Source organism: Saccostrea cucullata, unplaced genomic scaffold (genome assembly GCF_032062105.1).
Source record: "Saccostrea cucullata isolate Sc308-1 unplaced genomic scaffold, CSIRO_AGI_Scuc_v1 ctg1149, whole genome shotgun sequence".
NCBI classification, from domain to species: domain Eukaryota; kingdom Metazoa; phylum Mollusca; class Bivalvia; order Ostreida; family Ostreidae; genus Saccostrea; species Saccostrea cuccullata.
Window position 1 is genome coordinate 275,947 of NW_026935988.1, and position 22,329 is coordinate 298,275.

Consider the following 22,329-nt stretch of genomic DNA (forward strand, 5'->3'; position numbering starts at 1 on the left):
ATTACAAAATTATTTTTTGTAATTGACTTAAAAATAAACAAGTGTGCTATTTAAATACATCCCTTTTGTGGGATCAGCGCGCATAAACACACCTCCCAACCTTATTAATATTCAGGGTCATGAACCCAAGGGAGCATTCATTGCATCAGATATTTTCTTTAAAAAAGGAAAGACAACTCAAAATTTTCTTTAATGGTATAGTCAGTTTCTTTTATCAATTTATATACATTTAAATTGTAATAGAATTGGGGGGGGGGGAGAGAAAAAAAATATTGCGAGATATGTTTTATTTCATTAAGATCACGTCTGGTCAATTTTTATGTTGAATAAGTAAAACATTAACACAGTATATTTTCAATATGAAATACTGCATATGTATATGAATGTGTCCACTAAATTTCTGTTTAATAAATACAGGTAAATTGAGTTTCAAGTATACCTGATTTCACATAAGCTACATATCTGCAGCTTCTAGTACATGTAAATATTTCTGGAAGGTATCTATCTAGGTAATCATATTCAGCTATTAATTTTTTTGTGTTAACTGAATTCAACAAAAATAATTTAAACTAATATGCACACCATTTATATATCATGACTCATATTGAAAAAAAGACAAGGTAAACAAACAGCATGCAATCATGTTTTTATTTACAAGAAATTTACTAAGCACCACATGTAGACAGACAATGGAATGTTCAACAACAAATAAGTTGTATATTACAGGCATATGTTATAATAAAGATTATGCTGTTTAACAATGAAGTAAAAATTCATAAATCAATATTTAGATACCCTTCACAAGATCTCAAGAAGAATGTTAAACAACGTACAAATAAACAATAAACTACAGAGTCTTTGAATATGCAAATTCTTTTTTTCTGAGAAAGGGATCCTCAAATGATGTTTAGATATGGTTCATATGAGTAGAAAAGTACTGTATCAACCCAGCTAGTCTTCATGAATTCAGCAACCATTTGTTATATGGCCTGAAAAATATAAAATGTTAATGCATTAACATAAAAGTATATGATTATGTTCCCCAAACGGAGTTTGGGAACATATTGTTTTTACTCTGTTTCTTATTTAGGTCTTCCGTCTTCAGCGGAAGACCTTCTTGTTATTCTTCGGTTTCTTTTTCACTTTTTTTCTTACCTATTATTATTCTTTTTTTTCTTACCGATTTTGTGCACGCGATTTCTCGAAAACGGCTCGATGGATTTCCATGAAACTTTCAGGACTCATGTAACATTACTTGAACTTGATTCATTTTTTTCCGTTTTGATGACGTCACTTCCGGTCCGGAAATATTGTCGATTTTATGATTTTTGAAGGGTCAGGTTGTCCGCGAACGTTCTAAAAACTGGCGTAAGATAGAAACGTGAAAATTTCAGGTTTGATAGTCCTAAGTCTATAGATGTGCAAAATGAATTTCATTTTTATCGAAAGTGCCGCGCGTCGGCGCTCGCTATGGCCCGAAAATTGTCCTATCGCGAATTTCAAATTTTTTACAACCTTTTCTATGATACCTTTTTCCTTTGAAATATTTTGTTATAACATATAGAACAAAAGAAGTGTAGAATTCCAAGATCTTTCAAATGATATCTCGAAAAAAGGGCTGGCCCCTAAAATTAAGGGACTGGAGGGGCCATAAGTTTTTCTTTTATATCTCAAAAAGTATTGAGAATTTGTAATACATCAAAGAAGCAAAGTTGTTCAAAATTTCAAGCTTAATCTACGGGCGTCGTCAAAATACGTCCGACCATGTCACTTCCGGCCAAACCGGAAGTAGTCGGAAAACGCGTATTTTGGTCAATCTTGACAAGTTTTTGGGTATCTTATGTCACTAGGAACATAAAAATAAATTTTCCGTCCGTCGTCGTCACTTCCGGTCAAACCGGAAGTAGCAAAAAATGGCTTATTTTTGCATTAATTAACATAGATTTTGAGGATTCAACCAATTTTGGGGCGTTATTTCTCATATTCGTTAAAAATGAAAACTACTTCCGGTCAAACAGGACGGAAGACCTACTCGTTGCTTTGCAACGAGCTTTGCTCTAGTTATTATTATTATTATTATTTTTTTTCTTATTTGTTCTCCGGTACTTTTTTGTCCGCGAGTGTTCTCAGAAACTGTTCACCCAACTGAGCTAAAACCTTTTTAGGGTTAATAGGTGTGTAGTGTAGGTGTGCGGAACGAAGGTCATTTTGCCCGCATACGCCTGCACGTGCGTGCGCGTGAAATGAGTGAATTGACTGATATACTTAATATAGCTATAACTTTTATGTTTTTTGAACAAATGTTTTGAAACTCATTATATAAAGATATATTTATAGTGTAGATAATATGACACTGTCAAATTAGCACGAACTCACGCGCATGCACGTGCGCTTCGCTCTGATTGGCTGAAACAAAAATCTCAATATCTCTTTTGTTTTTTGACGAAATGCTTTGAAATTCAAAATATAGTCATACATTAGAATATCCTACAACATGATCTATAAAAGTTTCATGAAATCACGTGCATGCACATGCACTTTAATCTGATTGGCTGAAACTTTAAATGGCTTTATCTCCTTTGTTTTTTGACGAAATGCTTTGAAATTTAAAATATTGTCATACATTAGAATATCCTGCAATATGATATACAAAAAATTTCAAGAAATCACGTGCATGCACGTGTGCTGCAATCTGATTGGCTGAAACTTTAAATGGCTATATCTCCTTTGTTTTTTGACAAAATGTTTTGAAATTTAAAACATAGTCTTTCATTAGGATGTCCTACAATACGATGTAGAAAAAAAATCATGAAATCACGCGCATGTACGTGTGCTGCAATCTGATTGGCTGAAACTTTAAATGGCTATATCTCCTTTGTTTTTTGACAAAATGTTTTGAAATTTCAAACATAGTCTTTCATTAGGATGTCCTACAATACGATGTAGAAAAAATCATGAAATCACGCGCATGTACGTGTGCTGCAATCTGATTGGCTGAAACTTGAAATGGCTATAACTCCCTAATTTTTCAAACAAAAGGATGGGATTTAGAATACAGATAGGTATAATGGACTCCTACAAGAAGGTATGGTCAACATGCACGTGCACGCACGTGCGTGCATTTAGAACGAGTGAAGTTAATAATACACTTGAATGAGTGATTTTTAATACTTTTGGACTGAATGCTTTCATATTATAGTACATCAAAATATATAGATAGTGTAGACAAGATGATATGGTCATAACGCACATGCATTCACATGTGCACGGGTGCAATTCTAAAATTTGTATGTAATTGGTATCCTTCTGGGGAAACGTTGTTAAAGTCAAAAGTGCACAGTGTTTGTCGTATTTAATGAAGCTTACAGAGGATATGGCACCAAAAGGAAGTTGGGGAGCGTTTGGGGAACATCTGTAACGGTTCCCGTTACAATTAGCACTAGTTGATATTTTTATAATTCATCATAAATTAATTGAATCAATAAAATATTTAAGTCATACTTGTTATCTTGAAATGCTCATGGGACTGCTGAAAAAAACTGAGATATCCAAGAGATTCAGGGTAAGATATATAGAAAAAAAATGTCGTTCAATGGACTTTAAAATGACTTTGATATCTCAATGTGTTCAAAATATCACACAGTGTCAACTGTCAAAGACCAAAGTTCAACTCTAAACAGAGTATATAAAATTCATATACATGTATGCCATTTACAGTTGCTAATTCAATCTATCATTGTTCATTAATAATCTGCATGAGAAAGAGATATGCGCAAAATGAGCAAATTAAATTAACAAAAGTTAATCATATTTAGTCTTTGCAAATCATTCATCCAATTTGTAATACTGTCACGAACGTCAACATACGCTATATAGGTAGTCAAAGTTTTTTGATTTTAAGATACTGTTGTTTAACTGTACTTATTTAGACTGCACTGTATTCACTTGTTTCCCAACAGCACACATTTCTCACATTATCTGAAATCCATCATTACTATCATGATGAGAGTTATGCCCCTTTTCTATAACCCTAAAATATTGCTTTCTTTCTGAAAATTGTAGCTTTTTTGACCTTACATAGATATCAACTAGAGTCTCCATAAAATTGGAATTTAAATTATGAAAACTTATATTATTTTAATCTCTACTTAACTTAAAGGTCAAGTAGAAAGATATATGAAAATCTAAGTTTTTCTGGTTTAAACACTTCGCAAATATTACCAAAATAAAATGCTGGATTATAATTTGCTTTATTAACAGCAATAAACCATTTAAACTGGTATTAAATATACACCTGCACCGTAACCAATCTCTTTACAAACAAGTTATTTCCCTTCGAGAAAATGACGTCATTCGAGACACTCGCCCAAAGGACGCTGAAGAGGGTAATGAGCGAGAGATAAGTTCTTGTCAATTTTGTGAAAATATGGTGCAGTGTGCCGCACTTAACTGCACAATAAAATCTGGCCAGGGAATTAGCCTGTATTTGTTTCCGAAAGATCCCAAATTTAGAAAAATTTGGACTCTCAAATTGAGAAGAGACGGTTTTCATCCTACTCAATACAGTAAACTTTGTGAACGACATTTTGACAAAGATCAATTCTCGATAAATCCTGACATTGCAAACAACGTAAAGTTTCAGTTAAAAAACAAGATCTTGAAATCAGGAGCTGTGCCATCTCTATTCGATTACACGGATCCCAAAGAAAAAAGGCTATCGGTTAAAAGATCAGCTCGCCCCACGTCTCAGCAACATGACATTGACAGGCCAGACGTTAGCATGGTTGGTCGTTCCAAGTCAGATGCCCTTGCGAAAATCACCAAAAGAAGACGCTATAACGTAAGAAAATAATTTTGAAAACCACTATTTAAAACATTTTAATATTTTGCAATATAGAAATCTGGTTATTTAGGGTGACCGGTGACTTCAATTTTCAAATATTGATAAAACAAGTAGAGGAAATTCGACCAACATATGCACATCTTCAAAGCGTAAACATGGTAACAATGTTAATAGTTTAAGTTAATATTCGGAACTGATTAACAAAATGTTAACGGACGGTGGTCAATAATAATTATTTTTGTTTAGGCATATGCATTCCTAGTCATTTATTTTGATCACGAATGTATTTTTATCACAAGAGTGGCGAATCATATCACGAATATCTATGTGTATATAAACAAGGTAACGTGTATTTTAACACATATGTTATAACATGTACATGTATAATGCACTGGCTCATTTAGAGGGGCGGCAGATTTAAATGGAGGTTCAGCCCCCCCCCCCCATGTGCAAAATATATCAAATTTTATTTTGGTGTGACAATATGCCCCTTAAAGTATCAAGTTAATCTGGGTCCTTAGGACATTTATCATTTTAACGATAGAACATTCTATCTACCCTAACCCCAGACTAGTACCCCCTTTTTTTCAAGATTCCTGGATCGGTCACTGTATAATGCACCAATGTATATTTTTGGATTATTTAATTGCTTGCGCTAAATATAGATGAGTATTGATGCATTGCAGATTTTAGATGCCAGTGATATTGACAATGATGAATTACCACAACCACAAGATGATCAAAGATCAGGTGACACAGTCTGTCCAGCAAATTTTAAAGAAACAAATGTTCAGCATGTTCAGTGCTATTCCACAATGTCCCAGACAACATATGATGTAGTTGTAAGTTTACTTAAATGTTTATGGCTGCTCCTTTTAAAAAGGGGAGGTCTGGTTCAAAAGGGGTAAAAAATTATGATTTGAGTTTTTGATATTTCTTATGATGTGCATGTTATATACATATACCACATTTACTTAATTTTTCATTATAATCATACCAATATCTTCATATCAATATAACCAGTAAACCTATTAATGAGAATAACATGACATGATTGATATACTGTACAAGATCAAATGTTTGTTGCACTTCCCCATTCCATTAATTTGATTCTTTGGGTTTATTTTAGAAGCGACGCCATGTAAAACTACAAACAGAAATAAACATTTTATCTCCTCCTGATGTGGAAAAGGTTTCTACAGGAACTCAGACTGAAGAGAGAATATCTGAATATCTTGACAACAGCTTCCTGACATCCACAGATGAAGGGGATGACAATGACACAGACTCAGACTGGGTTCCGGAAAGTGAGAATGAGGAGCACGATTCTGAACAAGACATTAACCCTGCTAAGGAAAGAAAGTTTATAGTTTTTGAATCCTGCTTAGATCAATTATTTACATCTTGCTACAATTGTGGATGCCAATGTACATTAAGAAAGACTATCATAGGCTCATACATTAGCATTAAGAGTTTATGTGAAAACTGCAGTGCTCAGAAAAAATGGGAAAGTCAGCCTACATCTAGTGCTATGCCCCTTGGTAATTTAATCATTGCAGGAGCTGTGTTATTTTCTGGGGGCAGTGCTCACAAATTCTTAACATTGTGTAGACATGCTTCAGTTCAGATGTTCAGCATTGGAACATACATGAAAATTCAGTCATTGTATTTAGTCCCAACTATAGAAGATGTTTGGCAAAGAGAGCAGTTACATCTCTTTACAGCAGCACAGGAGTCTGGAGAACCTTTGAGGCTGGGTGGAGATGGACGGTGTTGCTCACCTGGCCACACAGCCAAATATCTTTCATACACTTTGATGGATCTGAAGACAAACAAAATCCTGGATACACAGCTTGTGCAGGTAATTACAAACTATCAAAACAATGAAAAAATGCTTAATTTGAAATTATTATTTTGACATTATGTTTTAAATAGATATTTCTTAATTTTCTTGAAGTAAAATTGAACTATGAGACAGAATTTAATTTTTGTTGTTGTTGCTTTTAATGAACCATGCTTATTTTTAATCATAGAAAAATGAAGTTAGAAACTCGTATGCCATGGAGCTGGAGGGTTTACAAAGAGGGCTTGCCAGAATTGCAGATGAGGATCTACAGATTTCACATTTGGTTACTGACCGCCATTCTCAGATAAAAAAGTACATGCGTGAAACCCATCCAGAAATAATACATTGGTTTGATTGCTGGCACATTGCTAAAGGTAACTTTCCTTTATAATTATGTATACTCTATACATCTGATCATATGTTAAAAAATTATTTTACAAGTATCTTTGAGTTTCAAAACATACATAAACATGTACCTTGATATAAACATGTATAAAGTAAAAATTCATTTGTAAGCTAACTTGGGCCCTGCCTCAAGATATAAAGTGTACATATAATGACAAAACTGTCTGATTTTGATAGTGTATAAAAACTTGTTAAATAATCTGTGTTCAATGTCATGAATAATAATGAATTATATTTCATTGAAAATATTCAAAATATGATAAAATAGTATATTTATGTATTGAAATTAGTGAAAAAATCAATTAATTCTTGTCTCAGGAATTTACAAGAAGTTAGAAGCTGTGAGCAAGAAGAAAAACTGTGAAATTGTTGGAGATTGGGCAAGGTCCATCAGCAATCACACTTATTGGTGTGCAATGAGTAGTGGCGGAGATGGTGAGTTGGTGTACCAGAAGTGGTGTTCTATTTTGAATCACGTGTGTAATGTTCATGAGGGGCATGGTGCAGAGTTTCCCAGGTGTGAACATGGAGATCTTGAAGACCGTCTTTGGATTCGTAGAGGTACACACACATATAAATCTATACATATATAGAGAGAGAGAGAGAGCGAGAGAGAGAGAGAGAGTTATTATAAGTTATTATATATATTTTGATATCTAAATATATATATAGTAATTCCTTGTATCCGTTTAAGTTTTTAATACATTTTAAAGTCAAGGGGAATGAATATGATGAAAATCACTTCGCAGTAAGTGTCAATTCATTATAAACAAGTTTGTTATATGTGTGGTTTACTGCTTAATTAAATACTAGCTTTTCCTGTAAAAGACTGTTGCCCCCCACCCTTATTTTAATATTTCCAGCATTAGAACTCCAAAAATACATCCTTTATGACAAGATATCAATGTTTTTAGGTTCCAAAGCTTACGATGAGTTGGAAAAGGTTGTCAAAGGCCGGCTTCTTTTGACAGATATCAGAAAAATGTCTCCTGCAGAACAGACTTCTGGGCTTGAGGCTTTCCACAAGGTGCTCTGTCATTTTGCCCCTAAGTTTGTGCACTTCTTCCATGCACAAATGGAAGCACGGTACGTAATTAACTCTAAGGAACTTTGAAAATTGAAAGCTTTATTTTGAGGTGTATTGCATGAATTACTTAAGCCTTTAATTTACACTAAGGTTTTTTAGCTCACCTGAGCTGAAATTCAAGTGACCTTTTCTGATCACATTTTGTCTATAGCCCGTCTGTCCAGCTGTCCATCCGTCTGTAAACTTTTCACATTTTTGACTTCTCCAGAACAATTTTTCGACCAAACTTGCCACAAAGGGGAATCAAGTTTGCTCAAATGAAAGGCCACACCCCTTTTCAAGGGGAGATAATTAAGAAAAAGTGAAAATTTGGTGGCATGTTTCAAAATTCTCTTTTTCAAGAACCACTGAACCAAGAGTTGAAACATATACATGTATGTGAACTTTCCTTACGTTGTGTAGACTAAGTTTGTTAAAATGATGAACTCTAGGGGTAAGTTTTACATAGTACTGGTAATCACTAATGTATAGGAATAAATCTTTAAAAATCTTCTCAAGAACAGCAAAACTATGATTGGTAATGTTGATATGGAATCATCCTCAGGTAGTGAAGATTAAGAATATATTGACAGACTGAATAGCTACAGTGCCACCAATTGAAAAAATGTGTATTAAAAGTGCACAAAAAAGTGTGCACAGTTCTGTATTAATTCTTTCAAATTCTTACCTCAATTGCAAAAAAGCTAGATTTCAAAAAAATTCTTACTCCTCAGTTCTGCAGCTAGATTCAAATTTGTTCAAATCAAAACCCCCACAATGAGGGGCCACAATGGAGGATCAAATTTTTACAAAGGAATATATAGGAAAACATGTTTAAAAATCTTATATTCAAGAACATCAAAGCCATTTGTTATATTAATGTGGAAGCATCTTTAGGAAGTCTAAAATTTAAGTCCCCCCTCCCCCATTGAACATGTATTTTTTCAATACTAAACTGATTTGTGCTTTTCAGAGCAAATGTGCTCAAGTGAGTGATGTGGCCCATGGGCCTCTTTTTTTATATGAAAAGTTTCATAAAATTATTTTCAGAATCACTTTTTATAACTTTTTATAGGTTATATTTAGCCACATTGCATTTTAATGAAAATTCAACCAGGGAGCAGGCAAAAAATCAAGATGGTGATATGATATACAGTGTTTCATACCCAAAGGGAAGGAAGGGTGAAGGAGTTGCCAAAGAAGTAAAAATTCAACAAACTTTTAGTAAGTGCATGAATATAGTTATATACCTCTTCATTTAAATTCTCAAGCCAAAAAGTGTTATCCTTGTAAGATACCAGTATTGTATGTTGGCCTTCTACAAATAAGTTTTTAATATAGACTGATACTAGAGGTATTTGAAAGGAAGGTGATTGCCAAAATTTTAAGCTTCGGTAAACTATCAATAATAAATCATTTTTGAGTGCATCGGAATGTACGGAATAGGTAATGCAGTTTTAATATTAATTACTAAAACTCCTTGGTTTGCAAGGAGTATCAAATACCTGTACAGGGTATAATAGGGTTTCTCGGATGGAGATAAGATTTAATTTTTCACATGGAAAAATAGGATTCCTTTTTTATATCTGGTTTTGTAGAAATAATAAATCCTGCATAATGTCCAGTTGCTTGCTTGTTTCAATTGACAGATTATGTGAATGAACTGTTTGAAGACCTCATCTTCAGGAGAGAAGTCCACAATTCTTATGGAGAGGCGAGAGCAGCCAAAGCAATAAATGAGAAAGAAAGACCGAGACCAATTGCTCAGATGGAAGGAAGGGCTAGAAAAGAAGACATTGTGGCTACTCATAGATCCAGATTTTATTGAATAAATATAATATTTCCAAATTCTATCATTATTCTGGATATTTAAAACCACAATAGGTTTGGGAAGGAAAAGTCTGTCTGATTTTGCTGACAACACAAGATGGTAGAATACGTCTATTCTTCTTCCCAAGAATATGATAAACCCACCGAACAAATCTTCTGTAGGCAAGATGTCTGTAAAGTCTGAAATATTGCAGAGGATATGCTCAACATAATCCTATATGTGCACTTATTTAGGCCTAAATTAAAATGTTTGTTTGCCCTTAGCTGACAGAACTATCGAAATTAGCCCGACTCAAAATATTTTATTGCTTTTTACATTTACTATTTTTTTTACCCTGGTAGTTGAATCATTTCAACCCAGTTTAAAAATGTTCTTTGAGGTCATTTAGATGCTTAATTTAGTAGTGACTAGTTTTACTTATAAATATAATGGACTACCTTTATTGTTTATTCAGTGCTTGCAGCCCTTACCTCCTTAGATATTGGTGAGAATATAGGATGTGAAATCGACACATTCTGAGGATTCAATTTTGTTCAAAGAGGGACACTGGTGTTAGGTTGGGGTTAAAACTGGGGATTAAATTTTACATGACGTTTGGACCCACATTCTTTCAAAGGAATTTAGAAGGAATTTTTTTCAAAACAACCTTTTGAAGAGCAGCAAGAGGAAAATGACGCAGTCGAGCATTGTGACCCTCATGCTTCTTGTTATAATTTTAAGAAGAGAAAATTAAATATTTCTCCTACCTACCTGCCCATTGTTAAAAAAATCTGGGTTGGTAAAGGGCAAACAAACATTTTTTTTTAAATATTCAACTAATCATTTATTACATGTACTTTGGACTGAAAGTTTTGACAGTAAAAAGGGGGAGAGGTGGCCATATCACTCGGAAGAAAAGGAAAATGATACCTGAACAGGAAAGACAAAATTGTGAGGAAAAGTGGACTTTCCATGAGACTGAGTTGATCTTTTTTTTTAATTGTCATTATTTTGTGAATTGTAAAGTAAAATTAAATCCTTGTTTTGATATTTCAACAGGTTTGTCCCTATTTATTGAAATACCTAGCAGGGAACATTTAGGACAATTACACGCTTAGTTTCGACTTTCAGTAAGCCTGGCATTCTCGACGTTACCTAATTAACTTCTGAAATTTACACAGCTTCCCTTCACTGTTGAAATGTACATATGATAGAAATGCGGCCGAATGTCAACTGGTGTAGTAAATAGCCAATTAAAAGTTCTCTAATGGCACAGAGGTGGGGTATAAGTCGTCTCATCGTTGTCAACAACAATTTTAAGTTCCTGATGTTATTAATTTCTTTACCGATGAGAATCTACTAGTATTCGCTATTACGTAGCGCCGGGAATGCCACGCCCTACTGAAAGTCCAAACTAAGGGGAAAATCATCCTAAAAATAATTTAATAGAAGGTGTAGGTTCTTCCGCTTACAGCTAGGGGCTTAACTGGATTACAGAGTAACTGAGGATTACATCATTATATGCAGGAAAATTCTCCGGCCCCTGGGTCTTAGGGAAACCCTGTAATCAACAATGCTGAAATTCCCTTTGGAAGGAACACCTCCCTCCCTTGACCTGTCTATGAAACTTACTCATGGATGGGTTCTCTTTCATTTTGTCTGCCATTATCCTGTATGTATTCATAGTAAGAAGTCTCCAACACATAATGATTTAAACAATTTACGATGAAACCTTCATGCTCAGTAATACATTGGAGAGATTTCTCATCGACCTTTCCATTTACTATGTTGGTGTTTCGGCAGCATTTGTTTTCCCTGCTAGTAGGCATTTCCACACAGTTTCCACAATTACACCTGAAGTGAGGGCATAATAAATCTCGCATTTGGGTTCTGGTTAAAAAATTGTTAAACACTGTATCATAGAACGTTCAGGCAAACAAATCTGACAAGCAAATAAATAAATAAATAAGGAGACATAACTTTAAAATTCCTGTATTGATTGATTGATTTTATGTTATTTAACACCCCTCTCTAAAATTTTCACTCATAAGTCATAAGGAGACGCCACCACTGATATCAGTTTTACCTTATTAAGATGTTTCCTAATATGTACGCCCGGGAGCCTGATGCATGTCATTTTATTTTTGTGGCTAAACGTAATATACATGTAAAAACACAATAAATTAATTAGGCCTAACCTACATACCAACTCTCGACAGGTTCCCTAGTGACGTCTTCAGAGCTTGTCGGCGATTCCCTTCCCGATTCCGAGTGCGATTCATGATGATCACTTTCTGACAAACTATTACATGTATTAGTAGAACGATCTTTACCCAAAGGTTCAAATATGTATGGCTGTATATGCAGTGTCAAATCAACTTCGGGTATTTCACCGTCACTGTCATTATCTTCCATAAAATGAGCCATGTCGTAATCGGAGCGTTATGATATATGGTGAGTCGATCTTTGTTTTGATATTGATGTCTCGAATGACGTCATGAACAGGGGAGGTAACATCGTCGGGGATAATAGAAATTGTCAGTTTTCAAACAGGTAAATCAAGCATGTAGGTGTCATTAAAAAATTGGAAACTTTAAAATCTTCATTTAATATATGGCATTGACAATATATCAACCTTTAGAGCGTTTTTATTTTCATGATACTTGACCTTTAAAAGCCAGGAAATAAACAAAATAATTTTCCAATATTTACATTGGACATTCAAGATAAACATTCTGTTTCTAATTATGGCACATCCATTATCCTTGATTCTGGGATTCTGTACTAGGATGTATTTGTTCAAAAAATATGATGTATTGTGGCCCTAATAATCTTGAATAGATTTCATAATAAAAGGCTTCTGAGCCTTAAATATTCCAGAATAAAACTTTGACCCCCCACTGTGGACCCACCCTACCCTATAGTTATATGATCTGAACAAATCTAAATCTGCTCCTAACTATCTCAGAGTGACTAATAATGACCTGCCTATTCTTGAAAAGAATTAAGATTTAATTTTTTGTCTACGGATTACTATTGTCCTCTCTATTTTATTGCTGTACTCTATATACATCAATAACATATCATCACCAGTAATCAACATACCGTCTCTTTGGACTTGACATCCTTTCCTAGATTCTCGTGGTTGAAGATTTCATCAGATGATTTGTTTTGTTACAGCTGAACTACAAATATGATTAATAAGTTAATACCAATCCTCTACATTTAATTAATCCAAATAAAATACAAGCATTTGCAATAATGTGGAAAGAAAACTGAATGAAAAATACTGACAAATATCAATGCACTACATGCAAATCAGAAAAATATTTAATGCAATCATTTACAGTTTGCATAATATACTGATTATGTATCAGCATAATTTTCAGTTCATTAAATTGTTTGCTAAAACAGACAACCAACTGTATTTTTAAATTATCTTTTAATGGATTTTCTTCTGCCTTTGAACTTACATGTACTATTATGCAGCATGATAATGTGAGAATTTTTTCACCCATTCTTTATTATTAAAGTATCTGCTGAAAATAGAACAGAGTGTGATTAAATCTTTTGAGAATTAAACAAAAACAAAAATCACTGATGCATGATTTTCAATTATATTGACCCTTTTATCAACATCTCTCTCTCTCTCTCTCTCTCTCTCTCTCTCTCTCTCTCTCTCTCTCTCTCTCTCTCTCTCTCTCTCTCTCTCTCTATATATATATATATATATAACTTTACACAGGATTCTTTTATACATTGATATACCTGTAAATGTAGATATTGGAGTAACTGGGCATGCTTAATATTTTTTATTTGTTTATTCCAATCAGCATGATCAGGATGATAATAATCAAATAATAATGTTGCATATTAAATATGTTATAACTTTATCCTTACAGTTATACATATACAATACTCACAACAAGCAAACCTTGAACTTGCACATCACTGTCTTCAGAGTATATCCTGCAAGAAACATTCGATCATTGCACATTACAAATGAATTGATTTGATTTTCTTTTTTAAAAGTTTATATTTGCTTTTTTGTTTCATTTTAATGAAATTATAATTTTTGTGCATTTAATACAGTATCATCACTATCATGTGCATACATATTGAAGACCAATTTTAAATTCAATCAACAATGTCATTCTTCAAAAGAAAGCCCATTTTTACAAGTGGAGAAAAAAATATATTTTCTTGTATGTATAATTTGTGTGGGATGGTGAATATCATTAAAAAACAAACAACAAAAAGGACGGAATGTCTCGATAGCTGACTTTACAATGCAAGGCTAAAAAATAATTGAAGGCCCACTGGACTGGGGTCAGTGATTTTTGTTTTATCTAGGATAGTACATGGTAGGGGGCATCTGTTTTTGGGTCAGTTCTATGTACATGTATAACAAAATACAATTATAGTTGGGCTAGTAATTTGACAGGCTTGTTTCAAAGTTCTGTCATTTCCGAATCCTGTTTTGTTTAGATTAATTTTTTGTCCAACTGTGTATCACCTTAAATAAACAAAATATAACTATTACATTTATCATGAATATTATTATTATTATTATTATTATGGTTTTGGGTCAGTCTCTTTTTATTAAATCTAGTAGCTTGGGAGTTGGATAGTGATATTATGATGATCTGACCAGTAAAAAGCCTGAGTGATCAGTGAAAGAAAAATATTTCTAGCCTTGGCCTACAATGATTTCACATTTGTGCTTCATTATATACATTTTCTAAATTCAATAATGTTTGTTTATTTAACCTTATAGGGTCAATTGTGTTATTTTTGTCATACCTGGAGATGGCTGTTCAAAATGTACTCTACAGCTGTACCTGCAATAGACAAACAAAAAAGAAAATTACTTTTCATTTAACACATTGAAATAATTAAACAATATGTAAATTAAATACATGTATTCTTACAAACAAAAATGCAAAACATCAATGTAAATTATCTTTAGCAATATTTTTTCATTACACAGATTGATGCACGCATGCATGTAATTTATTATACCCCCCGCTTGAAAAGCAGGAGGGTATATTAAGTAATCGGTATGTCTGTCCATGCATATGTGATTGATTGATTGTATGTTGTTTAGAATGTCCCTCTCGAAAATTTTTCACTCATATGGAGACGCCACCACTTGCCGGTGGAGGGCTACAAATTTTGGGTGAGGGCCTTTGAGCAGGGAGGAATCTTTTTTGTGCCAGCACCTACAGCGACACGGGGCCTCGGTTTATACGGTCTCATCCAAGGACCGGTCTCCACGTCCCACAGTGGGATTGGAATTAGCGACGTAAGGATTGACTCCTTACTTCCTGACTCTAGAGCAGACTCCCTAATCACTGCGCCACGCGGGCGACAACTGCATATGTGAAGTTTCATACCTGATATATCATAACACAAGTATGTGAGAACTGCATTGACATCATCTGATCATAAATTCTATGATATTAAATTAGAAAAGTAACTACCATATTTTGATCAGAAGGCTCTAGTGAAAACTGCATGATTGATATAAACTGCTGACACTATTAAAACGGCAAACAAATGTAAACAACCTTTAATCCTTTATCCAGGTACACATGTATATGTGTAGAGGGAATTCGGAAGGACTTCTTGTGCATACAAATGAGTATGCATGAGTACGGATAGAATTAAATTTTAGGCTAGTTTCTTGGCATTTGAAAAAACACATATGGTTCTCACAAATCAGTAGGTATTGATAAGTATTTGCATGCATAGTAGACTACCTTACAAGTAGGAACGAACTATAGCACACCTGCATTTTCTCTTCAATTTTAGACATGTATTAACAGCATTTGACAAACATGCCCTAAAATATTTAGCCATTTTGTGCTAGAGGTAATCGAAAAAATAACTGAAATTCTACTTACGAGTGTTTTTGTTCACTAAATCAATGTATGTGGGTTAATGTTGACCATCACAACTACTCCCTTCCACGTGGAAACATGTTTTCAAAATCGAGAGGAGCTGTTTTGACACTTTAAAGTGCAATAGCACTTGATAGAATAAGAAACTGCAAACCTACTTTCACTTTTCAGGTAAAGAAACGTTTGTTTTTCAACTTTTTGCAATTTACAAATCTTATAAATCGAGATAACGTAAAGTTTTACCTTTTTTTTCATGTTGAATTTTTCTCTCGATTTTCACCTGTAGCATGTTGGTCTCCCTGAATTCTCGCGAGGAAAGCTGTTCGGACGTTTACGGATTTTGTTCATATTTTATTACGTTTATCTCCGAATTCTTCCGATTTATGCTAATGAGGTTAGGAGGTGTGATAAACCAAGGTCTTGTGTCGCAGTAGATCCCTCACTGCTCAAAGGACCTGAGTGCCGCGTATAGGACAATATCTGCAGCTCTCCATGGGTATGCAGTAACCATTCTAAAACTAAGTTAAGAACACTGCGTCTTGAACGTCTAAGCATTCTCTGCCGAATGGTATTTTTGAAAAGATATTTTAGTTAAAAGATTTGACGAATTTAGGCAGGTAAATAATTTTAGGCAGTAAGGACGTGCTACAGTCTAGTACATTATAATTGTCATCTTAACCTTAACAATTAACCTTTATCATTCTAACTGGTACTATGCATCTTCTTACTAAATGTGAATATAAATTATATGATTCTAACACTGTGTTTGAGTTTTTTCTGTAGATTGTTCATTTTCTGCTTCCAGTAATTCCCATAGATTGTAAGGATCTACATGGGGAGGGTTACACGGATTCAGGGGTGTATGAAATCTATCCCTATGGCACCACTACCAGTATTGTAACTGTTTACTGTGACATGACGACAATGGGCGGGGGATGGACGGTATGTAATTATATAATACAAAATGGTGGTCTTACTTAATTATATATTCAAACTCAGTGTTTTTCCTGTTCTAAAGAATAAAGGATGGAAAAAGATATTAATATTTTTACTTCATTTTATAACATAATGATCACACAATTGTTTGAAGCACTGAATCGTATCGCTATACACTATGTTGACTTTTAAAGGCAATCCAAAAACGCATAAATGGATCTCTGAGTTTTGACAGGGATTAGACAGGATATAAAAATGGTTTTGGGTCACCAGAACAGGATGTCCGGGTTGGTAAGTGTAAAACACTTTCAAATAGGAACTTTCATCGGCTTCAAAATTTGACAATGTGTGAATAATGAAAAAAAAAATGGATTCGTATCAAGCATCTGACTTTTAAGTCTGGGTAATATGTGGACGATTTCCGCTCATGGTAATGTATTGATATCTTAAATAATAATGAAAGCATGAAATAAAAATCACTAGGTGGCATGGCCTTAAGAAGACGAAAATAAACACTTCATTGTATAGGAACATAATTTGATTTTTCTTTGAGATATATTCATAATCAAAACAGAATTAATTGTATTCAACAGACGTTTTGTTGATTTCAATTATATCGTAATATAAGAAATGACTTAATACATCTGTTAACAAAAGAAAACAACTCATCCCTTTATGTGTCCATCACTCTCCACGATGGTAGAGTTATGTCCAAGACACGATGTAGTTACGATATCGAAACATTACTTTTTTATAGTTTACTATAATATTTCTCTATTCTCATGTGTTTATTACAATACTTTCTGTTTTAATACTATTTCCTTACTGTTAATATCCTCGATATCGTGCCGATATCGAATCATGGTTGCTCCAAAAATTGTGGTTTCCATCCTTAATATGGTGCTTTTAAGAACTGTCACTTAAAAACTTCTTTATAAATCTTTCCCTGATGTGTCGATATCGTGGATATCGACGATATCGCTTCGATATCGAATCTTGTTTGCTAAACCCTTGGTAAATACCTTCCCTGTTTCTTTGAATGTGTTTATGTTTAAATACTTTACTTTAACGAAGATATTACCTGCCATCGATATCGTCGATATCGACGATGTCGTATCGATATCGAATCATGATTGTTAAGAGCATATTACTTTACAAATCTTCACCCTAATACTAAAACTTTATTTTTACATCACTTCTGTCATCAGTTCTGTGTTTAACAAGTTTACCTTACTGTCGATATCGACGATATCATATCGATATCGAATCATGGTTGTTAAGAGCATATTACTTTACAAATCTTCACCCTAATACAAAAACTTTATTTTTACATCACTTCTGTCATCAGTTCTGTGTTTAACAAGTTTACCTTACTGTCGATATCGACGATATCATATCGATATCGAATCATATGATTGTTAAAACATTTTTAAGAATTTTCACCCTAATCCAACATCTTACTCTAAATCTAATCTAAAACAATAACAACCCTAAAAATTTCTTTATCATATAAATTTATTTTTATATTCATGCCAATAAGGAATCAATTTTGACTTCACTTGTGACTTTCTAAAATTCTGTAATACCTCAATGTGAAAATAAATTGTGCAAATAGGATCGATATCGATACTATATTGTCATGATAATGTCAATATCGACGACGTCGACATAATATAGAGTCTCAAATACGGCACCAGGTATTTCCAATTCATATTGCTGATTAAGATCGATATCGATACGATATCGACATAATATTGTCGATATCGTCGATATCGACATCGGATGTGTTCTTGGACATGTATGCGATGGTAGAACGCTGTTTGAAATGTACGATAGGTTCTCGTCTCCAGTGAAACAGAGAAATATCAACTCTTTCTTGCAGGACCCGCCACGGAAACGATAGGTAAGTGTTTAATGTTTAGTTTCTAAATCAAGTATACAATCATATACTTCCATGCCTGAACAGAATATTAATTTTTTTTCATCAAAAGAGACACTTTGTAAAATAGTATTTTATAAACGTCTTTAATTCCACAATTTTAACTCATTGGTCCGCCATTGTTACTTAGTTAGGGATTTTTAATGATTTTCTTTAATTCACATTTTAAACTACTTCGGAATAGAAGGTTTTCGATGCGTGTTTGATATGTAACACTGAAAAGTTCATTAAAGCTTGATGATCAAAGAAAATTATTTGATCTGAACAAAGTCAAAATAAAAGAGTTTTATTCGAAACTTTCAAATTTTCAATGCATTTCACTTTTACGATATCTTTTCTATATTCAATGAAAATCTAATAATTGATAGCATTTTTAGGTACATAATTTCTTATCTGTCGCCTGCATGGCGCAGTGGTTAGAGCGTCTGCTCTCGAGTCACTAAGTAAGGTTTTCATTCTTACGTCGAAGGATCGAATCCCACTGTTGGATGTGGAGACCGGTCCTTCGGATGAGACCGTATATACCGAGGTCCCGTGTCGCAGTAGGTACTGGCACGAAAAAGATCCCTTCCTGCTCAATAACCCTAAGTGCCGAGTATAGGACAAATTTTGCGGCTCTCCACCGGCAAGTGGTGGCGTCTCCATATGAGTGCAAAATTCTCGACGGGGACATTGAACAACATACAATCAATCATTACTTACCTCGTTATAATTTCGAATTAATTTCTTCATACTGCATTTTTTCTCATGATTACCCCTTTATCCGGGGAGGTCACAATGAGTTATGCTTTAGAGTGATGAAGAAAATTAAAGTGAATTCCTTTATGAAACCGTGTAAAATATTTATAGCGATATATAAAACATGGGATAAAAGGAATATCCCATGATTTGTGAATTGATATGAATTTTATCTACTTTTTGTGTGATTTTACTCTCTCGCCAATGCTTTTGAATAAAAACACAACTCGTAAGATAAAATTGATATCCAACAACAACACATGGAATGTCCAATATTTGTATACTGTAAATACCTTATTTGAGACGGGTACAAAATGTTACAAAATGGCTTTTAGACGGCAAATCGCGAGAAAAATAATTTACGAATGGGCGGTTTTTCAGGAAGTTTAACACATATTTAAGCACCTTAAAAATGAAAGCGAGTAACTAATATATTTCCAGAGTGTCGCTTCTCGCGAAATTTCGCGATAATTACTCCCTTGCGCATGTTTAAGAATCTACAATATTTTACAGGCACAGACTCTAAACGATATTGATTTTTCTTTTATTCAATATCTAAAATATTTCCATTGACCTATTTCACAATTATTTATAAAGTGTAACCTATAGGATTTACCTGATATTATTACAATAAAAGGGATCTGAATTTCACAGTGAGAATTTCACTGTGAATTTCACTGTTGTATTGCATTCATTTAATAGTACCTGTCTTTCCTGAGGACAGCACAAGATTCCAACTATCTTAAATAAAAACTGAGAATAAGATATTAGTGATATTAATTGTTAGTCCATTATTTATACACTGAATTGAAGATTTTTCCATTATTTCCCGATAATGACAAGAAGCACACGCCGGAAAAAAAAACTGCGCATGCCCAACATGTAAGACACACATTCCTGGCAGAGGGAGAATTTTTGCCCAAAAAAATACCTGCGAAATAGTGAAATTCTGAAATTTAAAATGCAGTGGTACCGGTATTAATCAAGACATTCTTCTGTGTGTTATGTGCGGATTTAAGTAGTTTACAGAAAGAAATAGATACACCAGAAAGCTGGTAAACTTTTCGGTAAGTCAGTGGCTTTTAACTGTTAAACGGTGAGCCATACTCATACACCCTAAGTACTGTGTTTTCACAATGGCGGAGATCTTTTAAAAAAAACGAGCGCTGGACAAAACAGATAATACGAGTGAATTGTCAATGGAACAAGATGAACAAAGTAAACAGAAAACTGAAGATTTTCAACTTTGAGAAATTATGCAGGGCATTTCCAGCATACAGACAACGCTAGCTAATTTCATGTTACGACTCGATGGTCAGGGTAAGCATCTAGATGACATTACAAAAGAAATGAGAGCCAAAAACGGTATTCAGGAGAGGCTAGAGAATGTCCAGGAGCAGGCCAATGATACTATCTACCTCGTAACAGAGTTGCAGGACAATCAGAAGGAAATGAAGAGAGAATAAAATAGACTCAGAGATTACGTGGTTAAGCTTGAATATCGTGTGAACACGCAAAATAGCCAAACTATCGACCTAAAATCAAGATCAATGGAGAACAATATTATTATAAGTGGGTTGGGGGAAAAAAAGTCCCGAGAAAAAGTCCGCGGTAAATCTCGCCAATATCCTAAGAAATGTTTTCATCTCTGAAATGGGGATGGAAGAGGCAACATTAAACGAACTCCGAATAAACAAACTTTTCCGCATGGGAGAGTATGATGTACAAAGAAAGTTCCCGAGACCAATCTGTGTACAATTCAGTGATAAGACTCAAAAAGACCTTGTGATGAAGCATGTTAAAGTCTTGAAAGAAAAATAATCAGTTATAAGAGTAGCACAGCAGCAGCCAGAAGAGATCCGGGAGAGGAGAAAGCAATTCTACGATGTTAAAAAGAAGTATGCAGAACGCAGTATCGATTCAAAAATCAAGGGTGATAAACTTGTATTCACCCAAAGCAACTCAATTTACCGGGTGAAAGTTGGACCTTTGCCTACCGCAGACGAAGTGATCACAAATGACGTGGTAAATACTGCGGTTAATAGAGGAAAGTCTATAGAAAATAACGGGAACCGGTTCATAGCACACGCTACACAGGTCGACTCCTACAAACAGATCAAGAAATCGCTGGTGGATATCATGCGTGTCGAGACTGTGCCAAGTGCGAGTCACAATATTTACGCCTACCGTTTCTCAAGTAGTGATGGAGTGGTGCACGAAGGTTCAAATGACGATGGAGAGCAGCATGGAGCCGGTAGGTTGTTATTAAAAACACTGGCCGATAACGAAATTAACAATGCACTTGTAGTTGTGTCAAGATGGCACGGAAACAACATCGGACCCCGTCGATTCTCGCATATTAAGGAAGTAAGTCTCGGTGCGGCAAAGAAGTTACTAGTCTCAGTTTGATATAACCTTCAAACAAGCATAAAAAGTGAATTCCGACGTTTATTTGAGTGGGCCACTATCTAGAACCGATTTTATTACCTTTAACAGTGTTTCAAAGTGAAACAAATATCAGGTGTGTTTTTTCAAATATTCCGGAATATTTATTTCCTATCCAATTATTCCGGCTGTTTTTGAAAAGTTGTTGTGAAATTGTGTATGTAAATATGTCCACTATGACCTTTCACCCTGACCTCATAGCCATCCACCCGTGCCGGCACGTTTCCTACCTCAGTCGAGAATTACCAGTCAACCCTTTCACCACGTTTTCCTGTTTGTTATATTGTTGCATGTACCTGTGTTTACCTACCATGTAAACCTGGGTGCCCGTCGTCACCTTATGCTAAGGTAGGTGATATTTATCTATAGTAAAATGCTATAATTTTACTACATTGGCG

General features: G+C 34.3%; 2 protein-coding genes, 1 long non-coding RNA gene and 1 pseudogene across 4 annotated transcripts; 2 read left to right on the forward strand and 2 right to left on the reverse strand.

The window, feature by feature from the left end:
* Nucleotides 1-831: 831 nt before the first annotated feature.
* LOC134244428 (uncharacterized) lies at nt 832-16,001 on the reverse strand. Of its 2 annotated transcripts, none has more exons than XR_009987220.1 (6): nt 15,877-16,001; nt 14,774-14,811; nt 13,894-13,939; nt 13,444-13,509; nt 13,076-13,155; nt 832-989 (listed from the first exon to the last, which is right to left on the reverse strand). It is a non-coding gene; the product is annotated as an uncharacterized LOC134244428 (long non-coding RNA). The 2 variants fall into 2 exon arrangements; XR_009987221.1 differs by lacking the exon at nt 15,877-16,001 and adding an exon at nt 15,541-15,576.
* Nucleotides 5,644-10,008, forward strand: LOC134244431 (uncharacterized). Its single transcript, XM_062726695.1, has 7 exons — nt 5,644-5,685; nt 5,973-6,704; nt 6,877-7,063; nt 7,413-7,655; nt 8,009-8,180; nt 9,236-9,384; nt 9,810-10,008. Exons 1-7 carry the CDS (start codon nt 5,659-5,661, stop codon nt 9,986-9,988), a joined length of 1,689 nt encoding a protein of 562 aa, XP_062582679.1. The 5' UTR covers nt 5,644-5,658; the 3' UTR covers nt 9,989-10,008.
* LOC134244432 (P2X purinoceptor 7-like) lies at nt 10,017-12,631 on the reverse strand. The gene is made up of 3 exons (XM_062726696.1): nt 12,177-12,631; nt 11,603-11,824; nt 10,017-10,170 (listed from the first exon to the last, which is right to left on the reverse strand). Exons 1-3 carry the CDS (start codon nt 12,395-12,397, stop codon nt 10,017-10,019), a joined length of 597 nt encoding a protein of 198 aa, XP_062582680.1. The 5' UTR covers nt 12,398-12,631.
* Nucleotides 16,002-20,742: 4,741 nt separating the features above from the next.
* Nucleotides 20,743-21,895, forward strand: LOC134244419 (protein IMPACT-like; annotated as a pseudogene).
* The last annotated feature ends 434 nt before the right edge of the window (nt 21,896-22,329 follow it).

What these genes read in the sequence shown, in the direction of transcription:
- LOC134244431 (XM_062726695.1), top strand. Translation starts at nt 5,659, where the DNA reads ATGTCCCAGACAACATATGATGTAGTT. An exon ending in AGACAACATATGATGTAGTT is followed by an intron (nt 5,686 to 5,972) that starts GTAAGTTTACTT and finishes GGTTTATTTTAG; the next exon opens with AAGCGACGCCATGTAAAACT. An exon ending in CATGCACAAATGGAAGCACG is followed by an intron (nt 8,181 to 9,235) that starts GTACGTAATTAA and finishes AACTTTTTATAG; the next exon opens with GTTATATTTAGCCACATTGC.
- LOC134244432 (XM_062726696.1), bottom strand. Translation starts at nt 12,397, where the DNA reads ATGGCTCATTTTATGGAAGATAATGACAGTGACGGTGAAATACCCGAA. An exon ending in AGGGAACCTGTCGAGAGTTG is followed by an intron (nt 11,825 to 12,176) that starts GTATGTAGGTTA and finishes CCCTCACTTCAG; the next exon opens with GTGTAATTGTGGAAACTGTG. An exon ending in GAAAGAGAACCCATCCATGA is followed by an intron (nt 10,171 to 11,602) that starts GTAAGTTTCATA and finishes GCAATATTTCAG; the next exon opens with ACTTTACAGACATCTTGCCT.